The 24,645-nt window shown below is 38.6% G+C and overlaps 1 protein-coding gene and 1 pseudogene across 2 annotated transcripts in view; one reads left to right on the top strand and one right to left on the bottom strand.

Annotated features, from left to right (window-relative positions):
* VPS13B (vacuolar protein sorting 13 homolog B) overlaps window positions 1-6,945 on the bottom strand; it is an 876,795-nt gene extending 869,850 nt beyond the window's left edge. The window contains exons 1-2 of the mRNA XM_031669315.1: window positions 6,843-6,945; window positions 6,251-6,426 (exon numbers count right to left, since the gene is read on the bottom strand). Of these exons, the coding sequence (XP_031525175.1) occupies window positions 6,251-6,397 (147 nt within the window). The 5' untranslated portion in view covers window positions 6,398-6,426; window positions 6,843-6,945. The remainder of the gene's footprint in view (window positions 1-6,250; window positions 6,427-6,842) is intronic.
* A 7,868-nt stretch (window positions 6,946-14,813) lies between these two features.
* Window positions 14,814-18,283, top strand: LOC108587475 (annotated as a pseudogene). Its single transcript, XR_001906075.3, has one exon. The product of XR_001906075.3 is annotated as a ubiquitin-conjugating enzyme E2 variant 1 pseudogene (transcript).
* The last annotated feature ends 6,362 nt before the right edge of the window (window positions 18,284-24,645 follow it).

The following is a 24,645-nucleotide window of genomic DNA, read 5'->3' as shown; positions in this document are numbered from 1 at the left end:
TAATCATCAGAGAAATGCAAATTAAAACCACACTGAGATATCATTTCATACCCATTAGGTTAGCTATATTAAAAAAAAAAAAAAAAAGTAAGACAACAAGTGTTAGTGAGGACATGGAGCACTTCGAACCTTTGCACATTGCTAGTAGGAATGTAAAACAACGCAATCACTGTGGAAAACAGTATGGTAATTCCTCAAAAAATTAAACGCAGAATTATCATATGATCTAGCAATTCCATTTCTGGGTGTATACCCAAATAAATTAAAAGCACAGTCTCAGGTATATTTGTACACCTACCTTCATATCAGCATTATAGCCAAAAGATGAAAGCAACCCAACTATCTATCAGTGAATAAATGAATGAACAAAATGTGGCATGTACATCTAATAGATTATTTAGACTTAAAAACAAAGGACATAGTGGCATATGCTACAACATGAATAAGCTTTTTTAGACATTGTGCTAAGTGAAATACGCCAATAACAAAAGAACATTGAATGAGTCCACTTATATGAGGTAGTTAAAATAGTCAAATTCATACAGTCATAAAGTAGAATAGTGGTTGCAAGGGGCTGGGAAGAGGGGAAAATAGGGAGTTAGTGTCTAATGGGTAATTCCCAAATTTCAGTTTGGGAAGACGAAAATATTCTAGAGATAAGTAGCAGTGATGGTTGCACAACAATGTAAACATAAGTAATATCACAGAATTGTACATTTAAAAATGGTTAAAATGGGCCAGGCATGATCTCATGCCTGTAATCCCAGCACTTTGGGAGGCCAAGGTGGGTGGATCACCTGAGGTCAGGAGTTTGAGACCAGCCCGGCCAACATAGTAAAACCCAATCTCTACTAAAAATACAAAAAATTAGCCAGGCATTGCAGTGGGCGCCTGTAATCCCAGCTACTCGGGAGGCTGAGGCAGGAAAATTGTTTGAACCCAGGAAGCAGAGGTTGCAGTGGGCCAAGATCGTACCATTACACTCCAGCCTGGGCAACAAGAGTGAAACTCTGTCTCAAAAAAAAAAAAAAACGTTAAGATGATAAAGGTTGTATTATATATATTCTATCACAATTTTTAAAAAACTACTAACATTGATCTTAAACTGTCAGAGATTATAAAAAGAGGGAATACCTCACAAATAAATCAATAAGTCCTATATATACATATACACACACACACACATATATATATATGACATTCAAAACCAGGAAACAACATTCCAAGAAAGGAAAATCACAGGCTAGTATCGCTTATAAGCAAATACACAACAAAATCAATCAAAATTTAACAAATTGAATCCAACAATATGTAAAAAAGATAATATATAATCAGGTTTATTCCAGGAATGCAAGGTTAAGATTTGAAAACAATGTAATTTACCACATTAATAAAACAAAAGAGAAAAATCATGTATCAACTCATTAAATGTAATATTTGATAAAATTCAGCATTCATTTACGATTTTTAAAACTCATTGGAAAAGTAGTAATACAAGAAAATCTCAACTCAATGAAGGTTATTTATAGCTAACAACATACTTAATAGTAAAACACTGAATACTTTCCCACTGAAATTGGAAACAAAAAAGGATGTCTATTCTTATGACCTCTACTCCACATTATATAAAAGGTCCTAGCCCAGTGCATTAATGAAATAAAACGAAATAAAAGATACAAGTATTGGATAGAAAGATGTAAAACTGTCATTATTTGCAGATGACATGATTGAACATGGACAATCCAAAAGAACCTACCAAAAACTGTTAGACAAGTTGGGTCACTGGATAGGTCAACATACTAAAATCAATTTTATTTCCCTGTACTGGTAACAAATTATTTAAAAATAGAGGTTATTTTGTGTTTGCTTTTTGAGACAGAGTCTCACTCTGTCGCCCAGGCTGGAGTCCAGGGGCGCGATCTCGGCTCACTGCAACCTCCACCTTCCCAGTTCAAGTGATTCTCGTGCCTCAGTGTCCCAAGTAGCTGGGATTACATGCATCAGCCACCACACCTGGCTAATTTTTGTAATTTTAGTAGAGACGAGGTTTTGCCATATCGGCCAGGCTGATCTCAAACTCCTGACCTCAAGTGATCCATCCACCTTGGCCTCCCAAAGTGCTGTGATTGATTACAAGTAAAAGCCACCACACTTAGCCAGAAAACAGGTTTTTAAAATACTACTTAACCATCAATAAAAAGAGGTAAAATTTAATTAAATACATGCAAAATTTCTCTAAAAAGTTCAAAACATTGCTGAGAGAAATTAAAGGCCTAAAACTATGGAAAGCAATGCTCTGTACATGAATTGAAAAACTCAAAACTATGTCAACTCAATATGTTAATTCATCCAAAATTGATCTATAGATTCAATGTAATCTCAGCAAAAACACTAACAGCTTTCCTTTTTAGAAATTAATTATAAAAGTTACAAGTTGAAATTAAAATGTATATGATAGGCTGGGCATGGTGGCTCATGCCTGTCATCCTAGCACTTTGAGAGGCCAAGGCGGGTGGATCACCTGAGCTCAGGAGATCGACACCATCCTGGCCAACCTGGTGAAACCCCATCTCTACTAAAAATACAAAAATTAGCCAGGCGTGGTGGTGCACACCTGTAATCCCAGCTACTAGGGAGGCTGCAGCAGGAGAACTGCTCCACAGGGAGGTGGAGGTTGCAGTGGGCCGAGATCGCACTACTGCACTCTGGCCTGGGCTACAAAGCGAGACTCTGTCTCAAAAAAATAAATAAATAAAATAAAATATATGTGGAAATACAAAGGACCTAAAATAGTTACGAAAATCTTGAAGGAGAAAAGAACAAAGTTGTACTAATTACACTGAGATACCAAGTCTTATTATAAAAGCTACACTAACCATATGGAGTGACCCAAGAATAGACAAACAGACCACTCAATAGAATAAAGAGTTCAGAAACAAATCCACACACATATGGCAACCTGATTTACAGTAAAGGCTTACTGTAATTGAGTAAGGGAAGAAGAGTTCAACAAATGGTATAGATCAACTATCAATGGAAATAAATTAATCTTTACCTCTATTACACATATGCAGAAAAACAAATTTGAGATGAATCATGGAATTTAATAAAGCTCCTAAAAGAAATATAAAAGAATATATATTGTTGGTTTAAGCACAGATTTCTTAAACAAGACAAGAAAAACCCTAACCACAAGGGAAAAGATTGATAAACTGGAATTCAGTAAGATTATTAACTTTTATTCATCAATACACCTTTATGAGTAAAGATACAAGCCACAAACTGAAAGTAAATACTGCAAAACATCTATCCGGCAAAGGACTCATTTCCAAAATATATAAAGAATTCCTGGCCAGGCATGGTGGCTCACACCTGTAATCCCAGCACTTTGGGAGGCCGAGGCAGGCGGATCACAAGGTCAAAGGATCGAAAACATCCTGGCTAACATGGTGAAACCCCATCACTACTAAAAATACAAAAAATTAGCTGGGCATGGTAGTGGGTGCCTGTAGTCCCAGTTATTCGGGAGGCTGAGGCAGGAGAATGGCGTGAACCCGGGAGGTGGAGCTTGCAGTGAGCCTAGATCACGCCACTGCACTCCAGCCTGGGCGACAGAGTGAGACTCTGTCTCAAAAAAAAAAAGATTTCCTATACATCAATAAAACAGAAAATTCAATCTTTACAAAAGGAAAAAAGACTTAGACTTCACAAAAAAAAAAAGATAGCTAAATGGCCAATAAGAATATAAAAACATCATTAGTCATGAGGAAAATAGAAGTTAAAATTACAATGAGATATCACTACACACCCACTGGAAAGGCTAACATGAAAATAACAAACATACCAAGTAGTAGCAAAAATGTGAAATACCTGGAATGCTCATAAGTTGTTGGTGAGACTGGAATTGATATAACCACTTTGGAAGACTATCTGGCAATATGAAATGAAAACACAGGCTAAACACAGGCCCTACCTTCTAGGTATATGCCTAAGAGATATTAATACTTATCTTAACAAGACAGATGTACTGGAATGTTCATGGAAGCTTTCTTCACCAGCCACAAATATTAAAAAACCAAGTGTCCATCAAAAGGAGAATGTGTAAGTAAATTGTGGAATCTTTATGCAATGGAATAGTACTGACAATACGAAAAACAAACTCTTCTAACAACAGGGGTTAATCTTAGAAAGGTTGAAAGAAAAAAGCCAAACACAAGTGATTCCAATTTTTTTGAGGTTCAAAACCAGGTAAAACTTATCTGTGTTGACAGAAGTCAGATTACCAGTCACCTCTTTTAGGAATGGGGAGTAAGTCCCCCTACCCCAGATGGAGTCTCACTTTGTCGCCCAGGCTGGAGCCCAGTGGCATGATCTTGGCTCACTGCAACCTTCCCCTCCCGGATTGAAGCAATTCTCCTGCCTCAGTCTCCCGAGTAGCTGGGATTACAGGCGCATGCCACCACGCCCAGCTAATTTTTTGTATTTTTAGTAGAGACATGGTTTCGCCATGTTGGCCAGGCTGGTCTCGAACTCCTGACCTCATGATCTGCCCGCTTTGGCCTCCCAAAGTGCTGGGAATGCAGGCATGAGCCACTGCGCCCAGCCCGGAGTACTTACTAAAAGTAAAACAGGTGAACCTTTTGGGGTGCTGGAAACTTTCTATTTTTTTATTGGACAGTAGTTGCACAGGTGTAAAACATTTTAAAATTGAGCTGTTGGCTGGGCGCGGTGGCTCACGCCTGTAATCCCAGCACTTTGGGAGGTTGAGGCAGGCGGATCATGAGGTCAGGAGATCGACACCATCCTGGCTAACACAGTGAAACCCCGTCTCTACTAAAAATACAAAAAATTAGCAGGGCGTGGTGGCGGGCACCTATAGTCCCAGCTACTCAGGAGGCTGAGGCAGGAGAATGGCGTGAACCCGGGAGATGGAGCTTGCAGTGAGCCGAGATGGCGCCACTGCACTCCAGTCTGTGCGACAGAGCAAGACTCTGTCTCAAAAAAAAAAAAACTCAGCTGTTATACTTGGGATTTGTGCTCATCAAAAAAAAAAAAGAAAATGAAAATACTAAGCCACTCAACTAACCTTGGAAACAGGAAAAAGCAGCAGCCAGGAGTATTATTTCTTAGTGTTAAGTCTAGACTGACTTAATAAAAGAGTAATAAAAGAGGCTGTGGACTATACCTAAAAATTATCAATAACTATCACTGTCAGATTAAGTCTTCCCTTATCTCCTAAAAATCATTTGGTCTCTGATTCTTCTGAGCTTGCACAGATCCTCAAGCCTAACAGAATTTCTTGGCATATGTTACTAATAAATGTAATAAGTGAATTAATGAATATGTGATCTTTGAAGTTAGAGTTCTTTTGCATCAGACCAATCTCATGTTAAAAGAAACTAAAACGATTAATAAAGAAGTTTCCAATTTTACTGCCATTCTCAATGTATCTACTCAACACTCTGAGGATGCTGTGGGAAATGTCATCTTTCCTCATGATCTGAACCTGCTTTTTTTTTTTTTTAATCTTTTTTTCCTCAACCCCCACCAGCCAGCCACACTTCCTGATGGCCTTCAAATCCTTCCACTGCCCAAAAAGGAGAATGAGAATGTAATATTTTCCAGGCTTATACAGAATTTTGACAACATAAATTAGCACATTCATAATGCTTGAAAATTGACTAAATAGAACAATTCTGACATGAACAATGAAATCGTCTTTCTGTCAAGGCAACTTTAAGTAATTCCATTCTAATATACCGTCACCTGGGAACAAACTATTTTTAAAAATAATGCAGGTCGGGCGTAGTGGCTCACGTCTATAATCCCAGCACTTTGGGAGACCGAGGCAGGCGGATCACCTGAGGTCAGGAGTTCGAGAGCAGCCTGGCCAACATGGTGAAACCCCGTCTCTACTAGAAATACAAAAATTAGCCAGGCGTGGTGGTGCGCACATGTAATCCCAGCTCTTAGGGAGGCTACGGCAGGAGAACTGCCTGAGCCCCAGAGGTGGAGGTTGCAGAGAGCCGAGATCACGCGGCTGCACTCCAGTCTGGGCGACAGAGCAAGACTCCATCTCAAAAAAAAAAGAAAATAATGTAAAATAAGGCCCCCTTGTTTCAGGGTAGTTCAAAATACATCAGTAGAAAAGTTTCGTTTTTATAGCACAAAGTCAAGGCGTAGGATACAACAGATTACCGTCTAAACAAGTTGAAAACTGTTTCCAGTTCATGACAGCTACATAGCTTACCTGTTCCAGCACATCCAACTTTAACTCGAGCTTGCTAAGTACGACGTCTCCACCCCATAGTGAAAGCTGTAGATCCGACGGCTTTAAGTTCTTGATGTAGCGATTCACATAGCTCATTAAAATTGGAGTTACGTATGACTCCAGCATCTTTTAAGGTAAGGAGTCAAAGTCGGAAGCTGAAAGGAGTAGACAGAAACGTTGTAAGTCGGCGGTATAGTGAAGGAAAGAGCGTTAGTTATCTCAGGCCAAAAGCAGTAAGTCCCCACCAAGGCGGCCGTTCGCCTCCTCTTAGAAGCAGAGAAAACTCAAGAGGACTCCCAGCTCCAGCTGCGACTTCCTCACAAGTACAACACCCCTTGCCAAACGAAGTAAGGGAGGAAGATGTAGTGACCAGAAGAGAGCGGGTCCCTCAGAGTGGAAGAATGAAGTGAGGCGGGCTCCCCTTCGGCCGCAGTAGCCCTTCACCAACCCAGTCACTCCGCGAGGCCCTCGCTTCCCGGAACCCAGCCGGATCTGCCACCATAGAACGAAAGCTAGAAGGCCCCCCCTCCCGCTCCCGCTCCCGCTCCCCAGCACTCCACTCTCCGCTCACACGCCAGAGTATCGCCGCGGCCCCTCCACCTCCAGGTCCCTGGCACCCACCCCCGGCGGCAGCGCTGCGCCTGTACCGCGCCACTTCCGGGTGTGCCCTACTTGGTGTTCAAAACAAAGTGTCCCTCCACGGCCGCCACTCTACGCAGCCGGACCGGATTTCTCAGGCTGGAGAAGCTACTCTGCGCGTCTTCGTGGAGAAGAACTGTTGCGTTCGGCTAGCCAGGGTCCCAGCTGCGACCCTGCTAGTTAGTATAAAGATCTAGGAGGTGTCTGAGGGGGTGGAGGGAACCGTAAAGGGGAAACACCCGAGATCCGGAAGTAGTGCTCCGGGGAGAGGGTGGCTGCGGGTCCTGGGGCCGCTGCGCGGTCGGCGGTTCCCGAGGTGGAGGTCCGTCCTGGGTGGGGAGGCACGGAGGGTCGCTGGTTGGATGCGGAGGAAGAAACCACACCTAGCACGTAAAGCCCTGAAAAAAACAGAGGTGGTTGTCTTTCTTGAGAAATGGGAGGACTGGGAAGAGGAACTAGGTTGGGTTCACTGGGGAGGGCAGAAGCAATAGGCCGCTGGTAGGAGGAGCGAAGTAAGTGACAGATTTCAACTAAGTTCCGAGGTTTATTTGCTGGAAGGAGGGTGGATGTGGGAAGATAAATGAAGGGATTAGGACGTATACTGTTGAAGGACGCGTTTTGGCCAAACGTATAGACAAGCTCTCGCATTGTTACTTTCACAAAGCAATGGTGAAGTACTCCCTAGTTTGCTGATGAGGGGCGGGGGAGGGATGGTCAAAATATTGCGGGGAACCATAGGATTGCAGTCTGACGTGAGATTTAGGGAACCTGCGGCAATAACCAAAATGAAGACGGAATTGAGAGTTCTAGAGACAAAGTGAATATAACTGATAAGTAATGAATTCAGAGTTGTAAGGGTCGGTGTTGGTTTTATTAGGCTGTAATGAGTGTATAAAATATTGCCTTTCCGTATAATAGCTTGCAAGCTAACAAAGTCAAGAAACTCAAACATTAACTCGGAAAATATATACTGGGCTTAAAGGAATCGCATAGGACATGCTGCCCAAGTTTTGCCCAGCTTGTCTTATTTTTGGTTAGCGCTGAAAAAAACCCCTACCACTGCATTTTGAAACTAGACTCCTGGTCAGACGCGGTGATGCACACCTGTAATCCCAGCACTTTGGGAGGCCAAGGCCTCCAAATTGCTTGAGACCAGTCTGGCCAACATGGAAAAAACCCGTCTCTACAAAAATATTAGTAATACAAAAATAAGCTGAGCACGGTGCCTGTACTGTAGTCCCTGCTACTAAGGAGGCGGAGGTGGGAGGATCACTTGAGCCCCAGAGGTGGAAGCTGCAGTGAGCCGTGATCACACCACTGCACTCCAGCCTGGGCGACAGAGTGAGACTGTCGAAAAACAAAACAAAAAAAGAGAAACTAGACTTTTTTTTAAAAGTTATTAAATAACCACCCATGCCTAAAGCTCTTTCCTGGAATTCAAAATTACCATTTCTTGAAAGAGCTTCAGTAACTGCAACAGAATAGAGGCCTGAGGATGCCAAGGTGTTTAGATTTATTTTGTTATTGAAAATAAGGAAATACGTTTCCCCAAAAGAGGTAGCAGCTAATTGCCAATTCCTTCACAAGAACGCTGTTCCTTCACAAGAACGCCTTAATAACTCAAATATTTGAGTATTATCAAAACTTGCCAAATTATACAAATGAATTAATTTCTTTTTTAGTTATCTGCTTCAACTGAAACACAGGTCAAAGCCATGACTTAGAGGTTTTAACATAAAGAAAATTGTTCCACTAATTGTATAGAACCTCTCAGCAGTCTACAACAGTAGCTCCACGTCTTGTCATTTTTCTAGAGAAAAAGGGCCTAGTTTTCTCTTATGGTGATCTATTAAATAAAAACACTATATTAAAATAAATTGGCCAAATATAGGAGTAGAAACGTGGCTAAGATATTTGAACAAATGACATATGGAATGCTAAACATTTTTTGTTCTTATATGCCATTTTTCTCCTGGAACCAACAAAAAATGGACAAATTACTGGCTTGGGAAAATTATCTGGGCACTGTGTTTTGGTTTAAGTTTCAAAAAATTTGTAGTTTTCAACCTGTATTCCACTGTGCCCTTTACCATAAGCAGTTAAGATAAATTTAATTCCTTTTCACTAATAGTTTCATTGCTCATTTTTTTAAATGTCAAATGGCAAGTCTTTTCCAAATCTATTATGTCTTTGTATTGTAAGATTTTTCTTCCCCTCACAAATATTGTTTAAGTGTTCTCAAGACTTTGAGGCAGGCTGGTTCTGTAGGCCTTGTTCTTGATCTTAACAGGAAACCTTCAAGTTCCTCACCATTAAGTATGTTGTTAGCTGTAGGGTTTTTGTAGATGTTCTTTAGCAAACTAAAGCTTGCTGAGAGTTATTATCATAACATAGGTGTTAGATTTTGTCAAATGCTTTTTCTGCATCTATTGATATGAACATGTGATTTTTCTTCATTAGCCTGTTAATGTGATTGATCACAATAATTGATTGTTGAATATTTAACCGGCCTTGCATACTTGGGATAAGTCCCACTTGGTCAAGGCTTGTACTTCCTCTTATACATTGTTGGATTTAATCTGCTGGTATTTTGTTGAAGATTTTTGCATCTATGTTCATGAGAAATATTGGTTTGGTTTTCTTATAATGTCTTTATCTGATTTTGGTATTATAGTAAGGATGGGCTCATGAAGAAGTTAGGAAGTATTCCTTTGCTTTTATTTTCTGGAAGAGATTATAGAGAATTGGTATAATTTCTTCCTTAAATGTTTGGTATTACTCACCAGCAAACCCATCTAAGCATAGTGTTTTCCACTTCAGGTTATTAACCATTGTTTCTTCATTTCTGTTTTTAATTTTCTTATTTATTTCCATCTCCCTGCTTACATTTTCTAGCTGCAAGATTAAAAGATTGAAAAAGGTAGAGAAAGGCTTGTTTTTTTGTTTAGTTTTCTATTATGTGTGGTATATATATGGGATCTTCAATTACAGGGACCTGTATCCCTAACACCTCGCATATTATGTGGTACCTAATAGGTTATGACAGTGATTTACTTTAACAATTATTCAGGAAATCTGCTTACCTTTTCCTTGTGTACACAGAGCTAAATTATTATTCAGGCTGTCTAACAGCCAGGTGTTGTCAAGTAACTGAGTTCTGACCACCTGAATGTGGATAGAAGTGATGTAGGCACAGGCCTGGCTCATAAAAGCCTCCCACATGACAGCCTTAGTCTTTCTCCATCACCAAGCAGGATAAAAATGTGCAGAGGACTCCAAGGTCCAAGGAGAGGTTAAGGACAAAAACTAGGAGATTGAGTCTATGAGTCATTGCCTAGAGAAACAACTGCTGATAAGTGACATCCATTAGGATTTTCCACGATTGAGAAATAAACTACTGTTAAACTTACTGAGATTTGGAGGGTTATCTGTCTCAGCAGGAAGTATTATTTTAAACAATTCATATACTAGACATAAGCTGACCTTAATTCAACTTTGTTATTTCAGAAACGTTAAAATTGTAATCAACCAAAGTCTTCTGACTTTACTTCTCCCCTTTTGAGAAGGAAAAAAGAAAAACCATTAATTACTACAATCAATAGAACAACAAAGTTTTCCAGATTTAAAGTCATACACATTAAGCAGCTGTACAGTACGCTTCTGACTGGCTTCCTAAAGAGTTACAGCAGGTAAACATTCTTAATATACCCTCAGAGTTAAGTGTAAACAAATATCCAAGTCACGTAGATATTATCTCACTGAAAATTAGGCACAGTATAGTTCATAAGTCAAGTTGGCAAGAAACTAATAATCATGATTGGCTCAAGTTATTTATGTATGTTAGTTTAATATTCTGAATTTACTCATTAACTCAGACATTCTTTGAATGCCCACTATGTGTTATACACCATACCAGTCACTTGGGCATGCCCACACTGAAGGAGCTCAGTTTCATTGGAATCACAGATATAAATGACCTATTAAAATATCATATGATTAACTGGATTATGTAAAAAGTGCTGTGGGACACTGTAAAAAATCATTTAGAACTATGTGAGAAAATCAGGCAAGGTTTAAGAGAGGAGTTACCAGTTACAGATAACAATGTATTTTTTTCCCACTGACCTAAGCCTTTCAAGCAAAATCAGAAAACTGTAATTTTCACTAAAATAAATCATCAATGGAATGACCTAGTTTAAGACCCTTTTGGAAGACAGAAAGAGTCCTAGAAATCTCTACTACATCAAAACAAATCTGAGGGATAGACAAACATACCAATTTAACTGAATAAAGAGCCCAAAAAGTAACCCCTTCAAACATGGCATCTTTATATATGACAGAGCAGCATTACAAATCAATGGCAAAGAGTGCATATTTCAATAATTGATACTAGGAACAATTACTACCCATATGGAGAAAGATTAAAATTAGATTCCTATCTCAGATGTAGGAAAGAAGTCCAAGTTTTATGAGGCCAAAAACTTATAATTTGGGGATTCCTAAGGAAATTCCAAAATAAATTACTTTTGAAAATTTTATAAAAACACAACCCATGTGAACATTACTTGGGCTTCTCCCAGAGCCTTGGAAAGAGCTTATACAAGTGATGGTAGAGTAAATCTACCTCTGTTCACAAAAAACACAAATATAAACTCAAAATGGATTAAAAATTCAATATGTTTTTTTAATTTTTAGAGAAATTATAGGACAAAAATTGTTATGCCTCAGAGAGGAAGGATTTCTTAAGTAAGGTAAGGCACAAAGATATAAAAAGGACAGACTTTCAAGGAAAAGCTTAGTAAGTTTATACATTAAAATTAAAAAAGCTTGTTCATCAAAGAACATGTCAAAATACAAGCCACAAGCTGGATAAAGATGATGAAATGTTCATTATTCAACAGAGAAAAAGAACTCATTTTATAATAAACTACAAATTAATGAACAAATCCAATAGAAAACTGATCAATTCATAGAAGAGGAAACCCGAAAGTATAATAATCACAAAAAACATGTTCAGCTTCACTAATCGGGAATTTAATTTAAAACAATAATGACCTATTCCATACCTATCAGATTGACAGTATTTTTAATGTATAATGTTAATGAGTGGTATGATAGGAACCTAGTACACTGTTACTAAGAACAACACAGTGGAGAGGAATTAAGCAATATCTAGCAGAGTTGAAGCTGCATATGCCCTATGACCCAACAATTCTACTTGTAAGTATTATAGAAACTTGCGGGCCAGGCACAGTGGCTCACACCTGTAATCGCAGCACTTTGGGAGGCCCAGGCAGGCGGATCACCTGAAGTCAGAAGTTCGAGACCAGCCTGGCCAACATACAGTGAAACTCCATGTCTACTAAAATATATATATAAATTAGCCAGGTGTGGTGGTGCACGCCTGTAGTCCAGCTACTTGGGAAGCTGAGGCAGGAGAATTGCTTGAACCCAGGAGGCGGAGGTTGCAGTGAGTGGAGATCACATCAGTGCACTCCAACCTGGGTGACAGAGCAAGACTCTGTCTCAAAAAAAAAAAAAAAAGAAAGAAACTTGCCTATGCACACAAGGAGGTATGTTTAACACTATTTTGCAGCCTTGTTTGTACCAATTGGGTATTCTTTATCCAAAATGCTTGGGACCAGAAGTGTTTCAGATTTCAAATATTTTCAGATTTTGGAATATTTGCATTATACTTACCACTTTAGCATCCCTAATCCAAAAATCTAAAATCCTCCAAAGAACATTTCCTCTGAGGGTCATGCAGGCACTCAAAAACGTTCAGATTTTGGAGCATTTTTGATTTGGGGATTAGGATGCTCAACTTGTATTAGTAAAACAGTGGAAACAATTTAAATGTCAGTAGGACAGTAGTTAACTGTCATATTCATATAATAGAATATTATATAGTAGTGAAAATGAATGTATGACTTCCAAATATTTTACCTACAGTGAGAAATATATTTCATACCATGACTCAATACATATGTGCATATATATACATCACATACATATATGTATATAGGCATTAAATTGAGTACTTATGATACATTCTATTTTCTGTTCTATTTTTTTCTAAAGCAGTTCATGACCTGCTATATTGATTTTCTGTGCTACTAATGATTTGAAACCTACAGTTTGAAAAAAAAAAAAAAACACTGAACAGTTATATATTTATCAACATGAATAAATCTGAAGAAATAACGAGTGTAGCATATTATGTAGTATGTGTGTGTATATATATATACCTACATATACTACATATTATGTAGTATGTGTGTGTGTATATATACCTACATATACATGTATATGGCATTCAAGAAATGCTATGTATTGTGATACCTACATCTATATAAAGGAATAATTTTTAAAACTTTTATGATAAAGGTAAATACCAAATTCAGGATAGTATTATTATCTCTGAAGAGGAAGACATGGAAAATAAAATGGGAAGGGAATACTGGGTCTTCAACTATATCTGTAATGTTTTCCTTATTTTATAAAAGGAAAAATGTTAATATTTGATAGGTGTTGAGTACATGGGTGTTATTCATGTTTTTTATTTTTTCAAAATACTTGATTATTAAAATTAACTGAAATAATATTTCTCAATCTTATATCACACTTTGAAAAAATCATCTCACTTTTTCCAAAAAGGAATTTACAGGTATTTTATTATCTTAATTATTTAAAGCAAATTTTAAAGGAACACTGCTGGGTGCAGTGGCTCACACCTGTAATCTCGGCACGTTGGGAGGCCAAGGCAGGAGGATCACTTGAGACCAGGAGTTGGAGATAAGCCTGGGCGACATAGTGAGACCCCATCTCTTTAAAAGAAAATGTGTGTGTATTTTATTTTTTTAATTGTCCAGGTATGATGGTGTACACCTGTAGTCGTAGCTACTTGGGAGACTGAGGTGAGAGGATCACTTAAGGCCAGAAGATCAAGGCTGCAGTGAGCTATGATTGTGCCACTGCTTTCTAAACAGGGTGACAGAGCAAGACTCTGTCTCTTAAAAAAATAAATAAGGTAAAATAAAAATAAGAGGCCCAGCACAGTGGCCTATGCCAGTAATCATTTCCAACACTTGAGGCGGCCAGGCAGGAAGAACACTTGAGCTGAGGAGTTCAAGACTGGCCTGGGCAAGACAGTAAGACCATCTCTACAAAAAATAAACAAAAAATTAGCTGGGCATGGTGACGCATGCTTGTAGTTCCAGCTGCTTGGGAGGCTGAAGTGGGAGGATTGCTTGAGCCTGGAAGGTCATGGCTGTAGTGAGCTGATATCGCACCACTGCACTCCAGCCTGTGTAACACAGTGAGACCCTGTCTCAAAATAAATACAGCCAGGCATGGTGGCTCATGTCTGTAATTCCAGCACTCAGGGAGACCAAAGTGGGCAGATCATTTGAGGCCAGGAGTTCGAGACCAGCCTGACCAACATGGTGAAACCCCATCTCTACTGAAAATACAAAAAAATTAGCCAGGCGTGGTGGCACATGCCTATAGTCCCAGCTACTTGGGAGGTTGAGGCAGGAGAATCGCTTCAACCTAGGAAGTGGAGGTTGCAGTGAGCCAAGATCATGCTGCTGCATTCCAGCTTGGGTGACAGAGCAAGACTCCATATAAAATAAATAAATAAATACGTTTTTTAAAGTTGTGGTCAAACTTTAGGGTTAAGTATCTTTTTTTTTTCCAAGACAGGGTCTGACTCTGCTATCCAGACTAGGGTGTGGTGGTACAATCATATAGCTAACTGTAAACTCAAATTCCTGGGCTCAAGTGATCCTCCTGAGCCTCAGCCTCCTGAGTAATTAGGACTATAGGTGTGCATCACCACACCTGGCTAATTTTAAGTGTGTGTGTGTGTGTGTGTATGTATATATGAAGTGGGGTCTCACTATATTGCCCAGGTTGGTCTTGAACTCCTGGCTTCAAGTGATTCTCCAGCCTTGGCCTCCTAAGGTACTAGGAGGCATGAGCCACCACAACTGGCCAATAGAGATCTTTTTGTTCTTCAATTTTGCCATGCAAATTAATAGAGATACTAGGTGTGGTGGACTAAATGGTGACCAAAAAGACATGGCCTAATCCCCAGAACCCATTACTATTGCCGTATGTAGTAACAGACCGAATATTACCTTATAAGGCAAAATATGTAGTTAAGAATTTTAAGAGCCAGCATGGTGGCTCACGCCTGTGATCCCAGCATTTTGGGAGGTAGAGGCGGGCGAATCACCTGAGGTCAGGAGTTCAAGAACAGCCTGGGCAACATGGTGAAAGCCCATCTCTACTAAATATACAGAAATTAGCCAGGCATGGTGGCCTGCACCTGTAATCCCAGCGACTTGGGAGGTTGAGGTAGCTTGAACCCAGGAGGCGGAGGTTGCAGTGAGCCAAAATAGTGCCACTGCACTCCAGCCAGGGCAACAGAGCGAGACTCCATCTCAAAAACAAAAAAAAATTTAAGAGGAGCGTTATCCTAGATTGTCCAGGTGAGCTCTAAATCCAGTGACAAGTGTCTTTACAAGAATAAGGCAAAGAAAGATAACACAGATAGGAAGAAGCAATGCCACCATGACGACACAGACTGGAATGACACCATTAACAGTCAAGGATGCCAAGAATCACTAGAAACTGGAAGAGGCAAAAACATTCTCCTCTAGAACCTCTAGAGAGAGTATAGCCCTGCTAACACCTTGATTTTCTTCTGACCTCCAGCACTGTGAAAGAATAAACTTCTGTTGTTTAAGCCACCCAGTTTACAGTAATTTGTTATAGCAGTCATATTTTAAGAAGAAAACTGGGGGAATAAATTTGGTGTAAGGAAATGTTATAGGAAATCTAGGTCCACCTGCCTGGTTATGGTAACAAAGGGTGAATACTTTTCTTTCCTAAGTTAGCAACATCAGAAACATCTTTAAAGTCTTTTTCTACATGAATTTCCTTATTGATTGCAGTGATTTTAAAATATGTCCACAAATTATTTAATTGTACCCCTTTCAAAAAGTGGAGCCTAATTCTCCTCCTTTTGAGTATGGATTATATTTATTGGCTTATTTCTAACAAATACAATGTGGCAGAAGTGACCGTGTGTGACTTCCAAAATTAGGACATAAAAGGCTTTGTGACTTTCTCCTGGTTCTTTGACTTAGATTATTCGCTCTGGGAAAAGCCAGCTGCCATGTCATAAGGATACTCAAGCTGCACTATGCAATGTCCATATGGCAAAAACTCAGTCCTCCTGCCAACAGGAAGCCCAAGAACTTGGGCTATCTGAGGACAGTCAGCCTTAAGATGACTGTAGTTCGGGGCTGGCCTTCAAGTGTCAGCAACGCAAGATGGCAGCCACCATGGCTCAGGAGTAAAAGTCCCTCACAATTTCCGACTGTTGGAAGAACTCGAAGAAGGCCAGAAAGGAGTAGGAGATGGCACAGTTAGCTGAGGTCTAGAAAATGATGAAGACAGGACACTTACAAGATGGACAGGGATGATAATTGGGCCTCCAAGAACAATTTATGAAAACCAAATATTCAGCCTTAAAATAGAATGTGGACCTAAATACTCACTAGCACCCCCTTTGTAAGATTTGTAACAAAAATTAATATACATGGCGTTAATAGTTCTAATGGAGTGGTGGACCCAAAAGCCATATAAGTGCTAGCAAAATGGCAGAATTCATATAGCATCAAAGTTGTCCTGCAAGAGCTTCAGCGCCTAATGATGTCTAAAGAAAATATGAAACTCCCTCAGCCGCCTGAAGGACAGTGTTACAGCAATTAATCAAAAAGAAAAACCACAGGCCCCTCCGCTTCCCCCCGATTCGATTTAAGCAGTCTTCATTTTCCACAGTAGTAAATTTTCTAGATACATCGTGTAGACCTCAAAGTACTGGAAAGGAAGCTCCCATTCAAAGGAAATTTATCTTAAGATACTGTAAATGATACTAATTTTTTGTCCATTTGAAATATATAAATTGTGCTATAACAAATCATCCTATCAAGTGTAACCACTGTCCACATAGTTGAATTTCTGGAATCAAGAAATTCTAATTGATTCCCATCAGAACTAGTGAGGCACATGTAACTCAACTGTGAAAAGAAACATCACACAATCACCTTGCTGATTACATGGCCTGGGGGTCTCTGCCTTCTCCCCTTACCCTCCCACCTCCCACTTCCCTGCAACAACAGCCCTCTAGCTTGGCTTGTTAAAGTGGATGTGAAGGTTTCAGGTTGCAGCCTGTGGGACTACTGCTGGGTGTGTGGGGTGCTTCGCCTGCACCCCTGGTTTCTTTAAGTCTTAAATGATGCCCCTTCCAATCCATCATCCTTTCCCCACACTTCTCCACTCCTGCCTTTGGCAGAAGCATAGATTGTAACCCCTCCGCTCCCCTCTGAGATTGGCCTTTGGTAAGGAATTCAGGGCTTTCCCCGTATCTTCTCTCCCCCACCTTTATAGAGGGATGCTGCTTTTTCTTCCCTCCTCAAGTTCCTTTTTGCACCATCACCACTCAGTACTTTCCATGACACTTCCTTGCTTTGGCCAGAAGCCATCAGGTAAGGGTAGAAAGTCTCTAACCTCCCTTGATTAGTTTTGGAACCGTACTTATTCACTCTCCACCAGCCTGGGAAATGAATATTGGGTCCTCAGCCCTGCCATCCTCTGCTGTCATCAGCTGATGCATTGTTTTTAGCTCAGGTTTTGGTAAGGTGAAAAGGAAAGTCACCAGGGTTACTCAGACCTGCCGGCTCTCGGAGTCCTTGGTGGTTGAAATTGGAGAAAGACCACAAGAAGACACCTGTAAGCACACATGATCCCTCTGAATTGTTTTACTTTCCTGTAATTGCTTTTGCTTTTAAAAACTGAAGAAGTTTTAAACAGGGCTTTCATTTGGTCATCCTTGCAATCCATTGAGGTCTAGTTTGGAATCTGACAACTGGAACAGAAAGAACCTTGAATCTAGTGCATGCCTTGGTTTTGGTGCTGCTGCTGCTTCTCAAGATCCTCAGCAGGGATTAAGAAAGAACCCAGTGTGCACAGCAGATCCCTGAAATTGGCGGGCTTGACCTCCTGGCAAATTGCTGTGTCTTTCCAGTTTCTGTTCAGAGCCACTAAATGCTGAAATGTGGATGCATACTGAAATAAAAGTAATTCATTGTGTAAAAAAATAAAATAACTCTAGTTCAGGATGACATCTTGACTGCAAACTCATGAGGGACCCTGAGCCAGAACCCCCAGGTAAGCTGCTCCTAAATTCCTGAACCACAGCAGAAATTGTGAGATAATATTTAGTGCTTTAATCTACCAGATTTTGAGGTAATTCTTTTTTTTTTTTTCTTTTTTTTTTTTTTTTTTTTTTTTTTTTGAGATGGAGTTTCACTCTTCTCACCCAGGCTGGAGTGCAATGGCGTGATCTCGGCTCACTGCAACCTCTGGCTCCCGGGTTCAAGCAATTTTACTGCCTCAGCCTCCTGAGTAGCTGGGATTACAGGTCCCCACCACCATGCCCAGCTAATTTTTGTATTTTTAGTAGAGACGGGGTTTTAACATGTTGGCCAGGCTGGTCTCGAACTCCTGAGCTCAGGTGATCCACCTGCCTTGGCCTCCCAAATTGCTGGGATTATAGGCGTGAGCCACCGCACCTGGCCTTGAGGTAATTCTTAACACAAATAACTAATACACTGATGCACCTTCTAAATAAAGTGCCATTTTTGTTCAGGAGGCCTTAGCATAACAAATATCACAATCCTATGAATCTCTAGAAGTTGTCATGTAGTAGATGATTACTGACATCACCACAAGTTATAATACCTTAAGAATGATACCATTCATTAAGTACTTCATATGTACATGAATTTTACCAATGCAGAAACAGCCTAGGAATCTGCTTAGTTCCTCTATTATTAACATCATACCTGAGTGTGGTACACTTGTAATGATCAATGAACAAATATCAATCCATTATTACTCATTAAATTTCATACTTCATTCAAATTTCCTCACTTTCTCTTTAATCTCTAAAATTCTATGAATCCATGGTCCTATTTCTGCACTGATTTGCTTGTGTTTTTTCTATATACTTCTGCATCTAAAATACTATTTTTACTAGATTTTTTACCAGACTAATTTCATTGAATGTCTTCCAAAGTATGAACACTTTTAAAGTTTTCTTAATATTCTCATGGTAACATCAAAATTTAAGGAAATCTGTTTGTCATCAAAAGGGGTTTTGGTAACTTGTTTTGTTAGATTTGCAAACTTTTCATATTACTTGCTCTTACATCACTTCCATGCTATTTCCTTTGCTTTTAGTGTAATTTTTTTCAAAATGGTAAAATAAAAGAAATGTTTATACATTATATTTTTAAGTATCTATTTCCTTAATCTACTAAGGTAAACTTTTCTCAAGGCATTTTAACTTAACAGGATATTACATAGAAAAAAATAGGTGAATAATATCTGACACACTTCAAATGTTCTTTGAACTTTGTTAGTTTAGTGTCAGTTACTGACTGCTTGAATTGGAGAACTCCCTGCTCATATCAGTAACAACTAGTCAAAATTATCAAGAACATTAAGAACACATCACAGAAATCACTATCATCAGTTATTGATAGAAAGGAAGACTGCACAGTGAGATGATGTATTCAATAGAAGTTGTGTGTAGTAAAAATAAGAATTGTAAATGTAAGTCAACAGTAAATCTAAAAGCCATGTCTTTCAAGGGAAATTTTAAAACTATGTTTCCTACTTTCAAATCCTTTCATCATTACAAGAGTTATTCTTTTCTGGTTAAAAAATCTTGCCTACCTCCTTTTAAAAGTTATTCTTTAAAACATTAGGCCAGATGAGCTAATTTCAGACGGCTTATTTACCTGCTCATGGATTTATATGCCACCTGCTTTTGCTTTTTCTACAGATGCAAAGTCAACCTCTAGGGCAAAATTCCACCTTTCTCTTTCTGCCACACAAGTGGTAAATAACATGACCCAATAAATTTTAGCATTTCCCCAAATGTGTAGGATACAAAAAATGTATTCATTCATGTGAGATATAAAAATGTACACTCACACTTCTGAAATCAACAGCCAGCCATTTCACACTTGGGCCAAAGGCAAACAAACATAATTCTCACTGGCAGCTGGACAACATTCCGAGCTGCCACCACATTAATTAACTCACCTCAATCAGATTCCACTTCAGCTTGCACAGCTTGCTGCCAAGAAGCCTAGCAATAAATTGTTAGGTTAAATACTGAACAAGGTAGGGAAATACCATATGGTATGTTGTTATAGAGGGTGGGATATTCTTGTTTAACACTAGTAGCAGGGTTTTCCATTTACTTTTTATTGTCTCTTGTGATTTGAGAAAAATGAGTATATGTTCTTGTTGATAAATGAACTTGCATGTCTTATTGTGAAGGGGAATGGGATGGTAACAAGTTAACAAAACACCTTTGTCCACAAGCTTATATAGTTGATATTCCCTAAATCTGAAGACAACAGCTTACTTAGCAAGTGCTGGGAGCCCATTAATGGTAAATTATTGGTATTAAACCTTTGGGGATTGTCAAGGAACAAAGACCTCAAATTCCCTTTCACTGAGGTCTACTGGGAATTTACAAATAAATACAAACTACTTATAACTGAAAAAAATTGTAGCTTAGGAGTCAAGATTTAAGTGTGAGTCTAGTTTCTGCCTCTGACTGACTGTTCACTTTGGCCAAATCACTTAACTTCTCTCATATTATATCCTTATCTGTCATATGAAGGAGTTTGACTATATGAATGGTTCCCAAACCTTAATGCACATATCATCATAAGGAGCTTATTAAAAATGCAGATTCTTGGATTCCACCCTTGGCTTGAAAATGATTTTTTTTGACATGGAGCCTAGTAGTCTGAATTTGTAATAAGCAATAAATTATTTTGCAGATATAGAACCCATGTTAAGAAATAACAGGACTACATGACATGTTGTATCCCTTTACCTCTGACGGTGTATTATTCTAATTACCAATCCATATCATTGTTTTTATAATGTGTAGTGTGATTTTGGAAAGTGGTATAATTGGGAGTGGTAACTCAAGCCTTAATATACAATAGGCAGTTCAAAACTCTAGTGAAAAAAGACCGAGAACACCTGAATATGACTACCCGAATGCCTGTGAGCATTTTCTTGGGGTTGTAGGATGGGTGATAGCTGACTGACTGTTCCCTCTAGAAATCTTGCCTGTATATATAGTAAAACTCCAAATCTAAACAAAGGAAAACATTGAAAGCCATCCTACAGATCAGTTTTATTCATATTCCTGATCATTCACCCAGGAGAAGGCTTTCTGTGCTCTAAGGGTGTTGTTATGAATGCTCATTTCATTTCTTTTGCTTCTTGTGTATCTGGTGTATTCTGCTTCTTTGTTAAATTCTGAAATCAAAAAATAAATATTTTGTACTTGTTTGTGAGATTTCAAAAGATGAGGAACATTTGAAAACCTCATTCTCTTTAGATTCTAAGACATGATTTGATAAGTAAAGAAAAAGTTCTTACTGGAAAAAGTTCTTATAACTTACTGAATAGGTGCATATGGATTTATACTAATCCACATATATTTTTCCATCTGATTTCTCTTATGACTAGCAGAGAGCCTTAGGATAGCTGTCTGGGGCCATCCTTAAATTAGGAAAAGAGCATGCTTAACAGGTCCACGTAAGATGCTGTGCAACACGGGCTTTTCTCATGATGTTGCAAACTTAACAGACTTGAAGCTCCAAAACTAATCATTATTATTTTACTTTTAAAACTGTGGAATCACCTTTGTTACTAGTTTCTATCAGTGGGGGATGTAAAATGGCAATGCAGTAGTTGCTTTACTATTCATTCTTCACAAAAGAAGTCTGATTCTCTTCTATCTAATCAGTTCTTTCCAAGCTACTCTAATTATCACAAATATCCCCAAGTTTTAATAATGTTCCTCAGAGTATGGGTAGATTATATTTATTGGTCTTTGTATTCTTCTCAGCCACTAAAATCAGGCTCTTAACTTGGGAGATTCTCAATGATGGAATGTTGGGCTAAAGACATTTTGGCAGAAAAGAAGTGTTGAATCCTGTTGCAGACTTCCTCATCCCCTGCAGGTGGTGCTGGGAGATAGGTTCTCTATTTACTTATTTAATCATAATTAGTTGGGCTAGTAAAGGTGTTCTGAGTTCTTGGTTTAAAGCTGTTGTAACTACCTAAATTTCTTCCTCCCCTTCACTCTTGTTACTGAGTCACAGAGAACAAAAAGACTGAAAAATGTGATCCAACTGAAGAAAATAGAGACATTAAGATAACTGATGGTGTCTCCCAGGCCTAGCAGTAGAAAGATGCTGAAGGGCTTTAGGAGAAAGAGAATTTGTACACTCTTACTTTCAAAAGAGAACATATATTCAGGAAATTTTTCTATAGACTATCTGACTATCTCACCAGAACTACTGTATTAACTCTAGTACTAAATCTGTCATCCTTATACGTCAAGTTTATCTCACCATGGTCATAGATCAGTGGTTATTAGTATTTGGGACTTAAAGGTTTCCTGTACAATGCTGTCTATGACACCACCCAGTCAGGGTTAGCAGCCTTCTCCTCTGTCTTCCTCCAGATTAATGAATGTATTGCTTATTTTAATATCTGAATCTTCCACTCAATTGACAGCTCCTATAGAGACAGTGTCTTTATCATCTTTGTATTACTAGTTCTTACCTTGCTTCTTTGAATGTAGTAAACACTAAATACATTAAATTAATTAAAGCAGTCAACAAATCAATTAGAATACTGTCAGCCACATAACTTTAGAGTTGCCTGAAACCAGGTATGAATTTCTCTTCTATCATTCCTACCCTGAAGCTTACTGATGCCAAACTTAGAGGTCAGTGAAGATGGTCGTAATTAAGGAAGCTAGTATTTTTTAATTGATACAACATGATCCCCCAATATACATTTCTAGCCATATCTCCTCCACCTCCCCCATATGAATCTTTCACAACTGTCAGATTGGTCTGTTTGCTCTCTCTGTAACATGCCTTATACCTTCCCACGTCTGAAATTATACCATCCCTCTATTCCGCCCTTAGTCTCTTTTAATCAGTGGTTCTCAGAGTGCTTCTCGGGGGCCCACAATGTCAATGCTATGCTCATAATAATACTAAGATGCTATTTGCCTTTTTACTGTCATTCTGTGTGAGATGTACAGGTGTACAACAGAGTTTTCCAGAGGCTACATGACATGCAGTATCACAACAGAAGCAAATATAAGAATCCACCTGTCTCCTATTAAAATGCAAAATGTAAAACAATACCAGTTTCCTAACTTTTTGTTTGGGGAAATATAATTCATAAAAATATTTATGTTAACATGTAATTTAGGTTAAAACAAATTAATAAATATTTGTAAATTGTCTCGGTTTTAATTTCTAATATGGTAAATACAGTTAGATATAACCCATATAAACAAAACCTGTTTGGGGTCCTCAATAATATTGAAGAGTGTTATACAGGGGTCCTAAGGCCAAAGAATTTGACAATGCTGATCTAAGTCTTCCTTATCCATTAAAGTCCAAATGCAAGCCGGGAACAGTAGCTAACGCCTGTAACCCCAGTGCTTTGGGAGGCTGACGTAGGAGGATTACTTGAGGCCAGGAGTTTGAGACCAGACAGGGCAACATACAGAGACCCTGTTTCTACAAAAAACATTTAAAACGTAGTCGGTCATGGTGGCACATGTCTGTAGTCCTAACTACTTGGGAGGCTGAGGCAGGAAGATCGCTTGAGCCTAGGAGCTTGAGGCTGCAGTGAGCTGATCCCGCCACTGCACTCCAGCCTGGGTGACAGAGCAAGACCCTGTCTCTGAAAAAATAAATAAAATAGTTTTAAACTTTAAAAAAAAAAAGGTTCATATCACAGCCTTCCTATTCGATAAGCCTTTTTGACCACTGCAACTAGAGAGGATCTTGTCTGTCTACTCTGAATACTACGGCACTTACACACTCATGGCTCTTTTTTATCATTCATCTAGTACAGACCTTGTGCCAAAAAGGAATATTGTTATGTGGATACAGAATGATAATTAAAGACTTATGTGTTTGATGGTGAATCATAAACAACCCTTTTACTTCGCAGTCTCTGATCAGTCTTCCCAGCCTAAAGGAAAAAAAAAATAATTCTTGACTTTTCAACCTACCCTTTTTCCTAAGGAAAATAACAATAAAGTTTAATAATGATATACATAAAATATTTGTTACAGTCATCTTTATTTTAAACCTGATAAATGTTCATTGAAAAAGAAAAAAATTAGAAATTCAAAAATTAAATTTAACCATAATGCCATCATCCTGAGGTAAGAACTGCTAACATTTTAGTGTATACATATCCAGTCCTCTCCTATGCAGGTATTTTTCCACTATATTTATGTTATATGGAACATACTACTGTCTTTTTTTATACACTCTTTTTAAGACACTTTTTTGTTTTTTACTTACTGTCAGGTGGGTGTTACATGGGATTTAAAGAAACAGGTAATGTTCTAACTATAATAAATGAGCTCATAATGAATTTTTAAATACATAATGAACATTTTTCTGTCATTAAGTATTCATTATCTCAAGTAACTCTATAATTTGTTCATTATATTTTATATAGGTGTGTATGCACACACACACACAGGATTTCTACCATTAGACATTAAGATTATTCTA

The sequence above is a fragment of the Papio anubis genome, chromosome 8, assembly GCF_008728515.1.
Source record: "Papio anubis isolate 15944 chromosome 8, Panubis1.0, whole genome shotgun sequence".
In the NCBI taxonomy this organism is placed as follows: Eukaryota; Metazoa; Chordata; class Mammalia; order Primates; family Cercopithecidae; genus Papio; species Papio anubis.
Note: the sequence above shows the minus strand (reverse complement) of the source record. Positions and strands in the feature narration are given on the sequence as shown.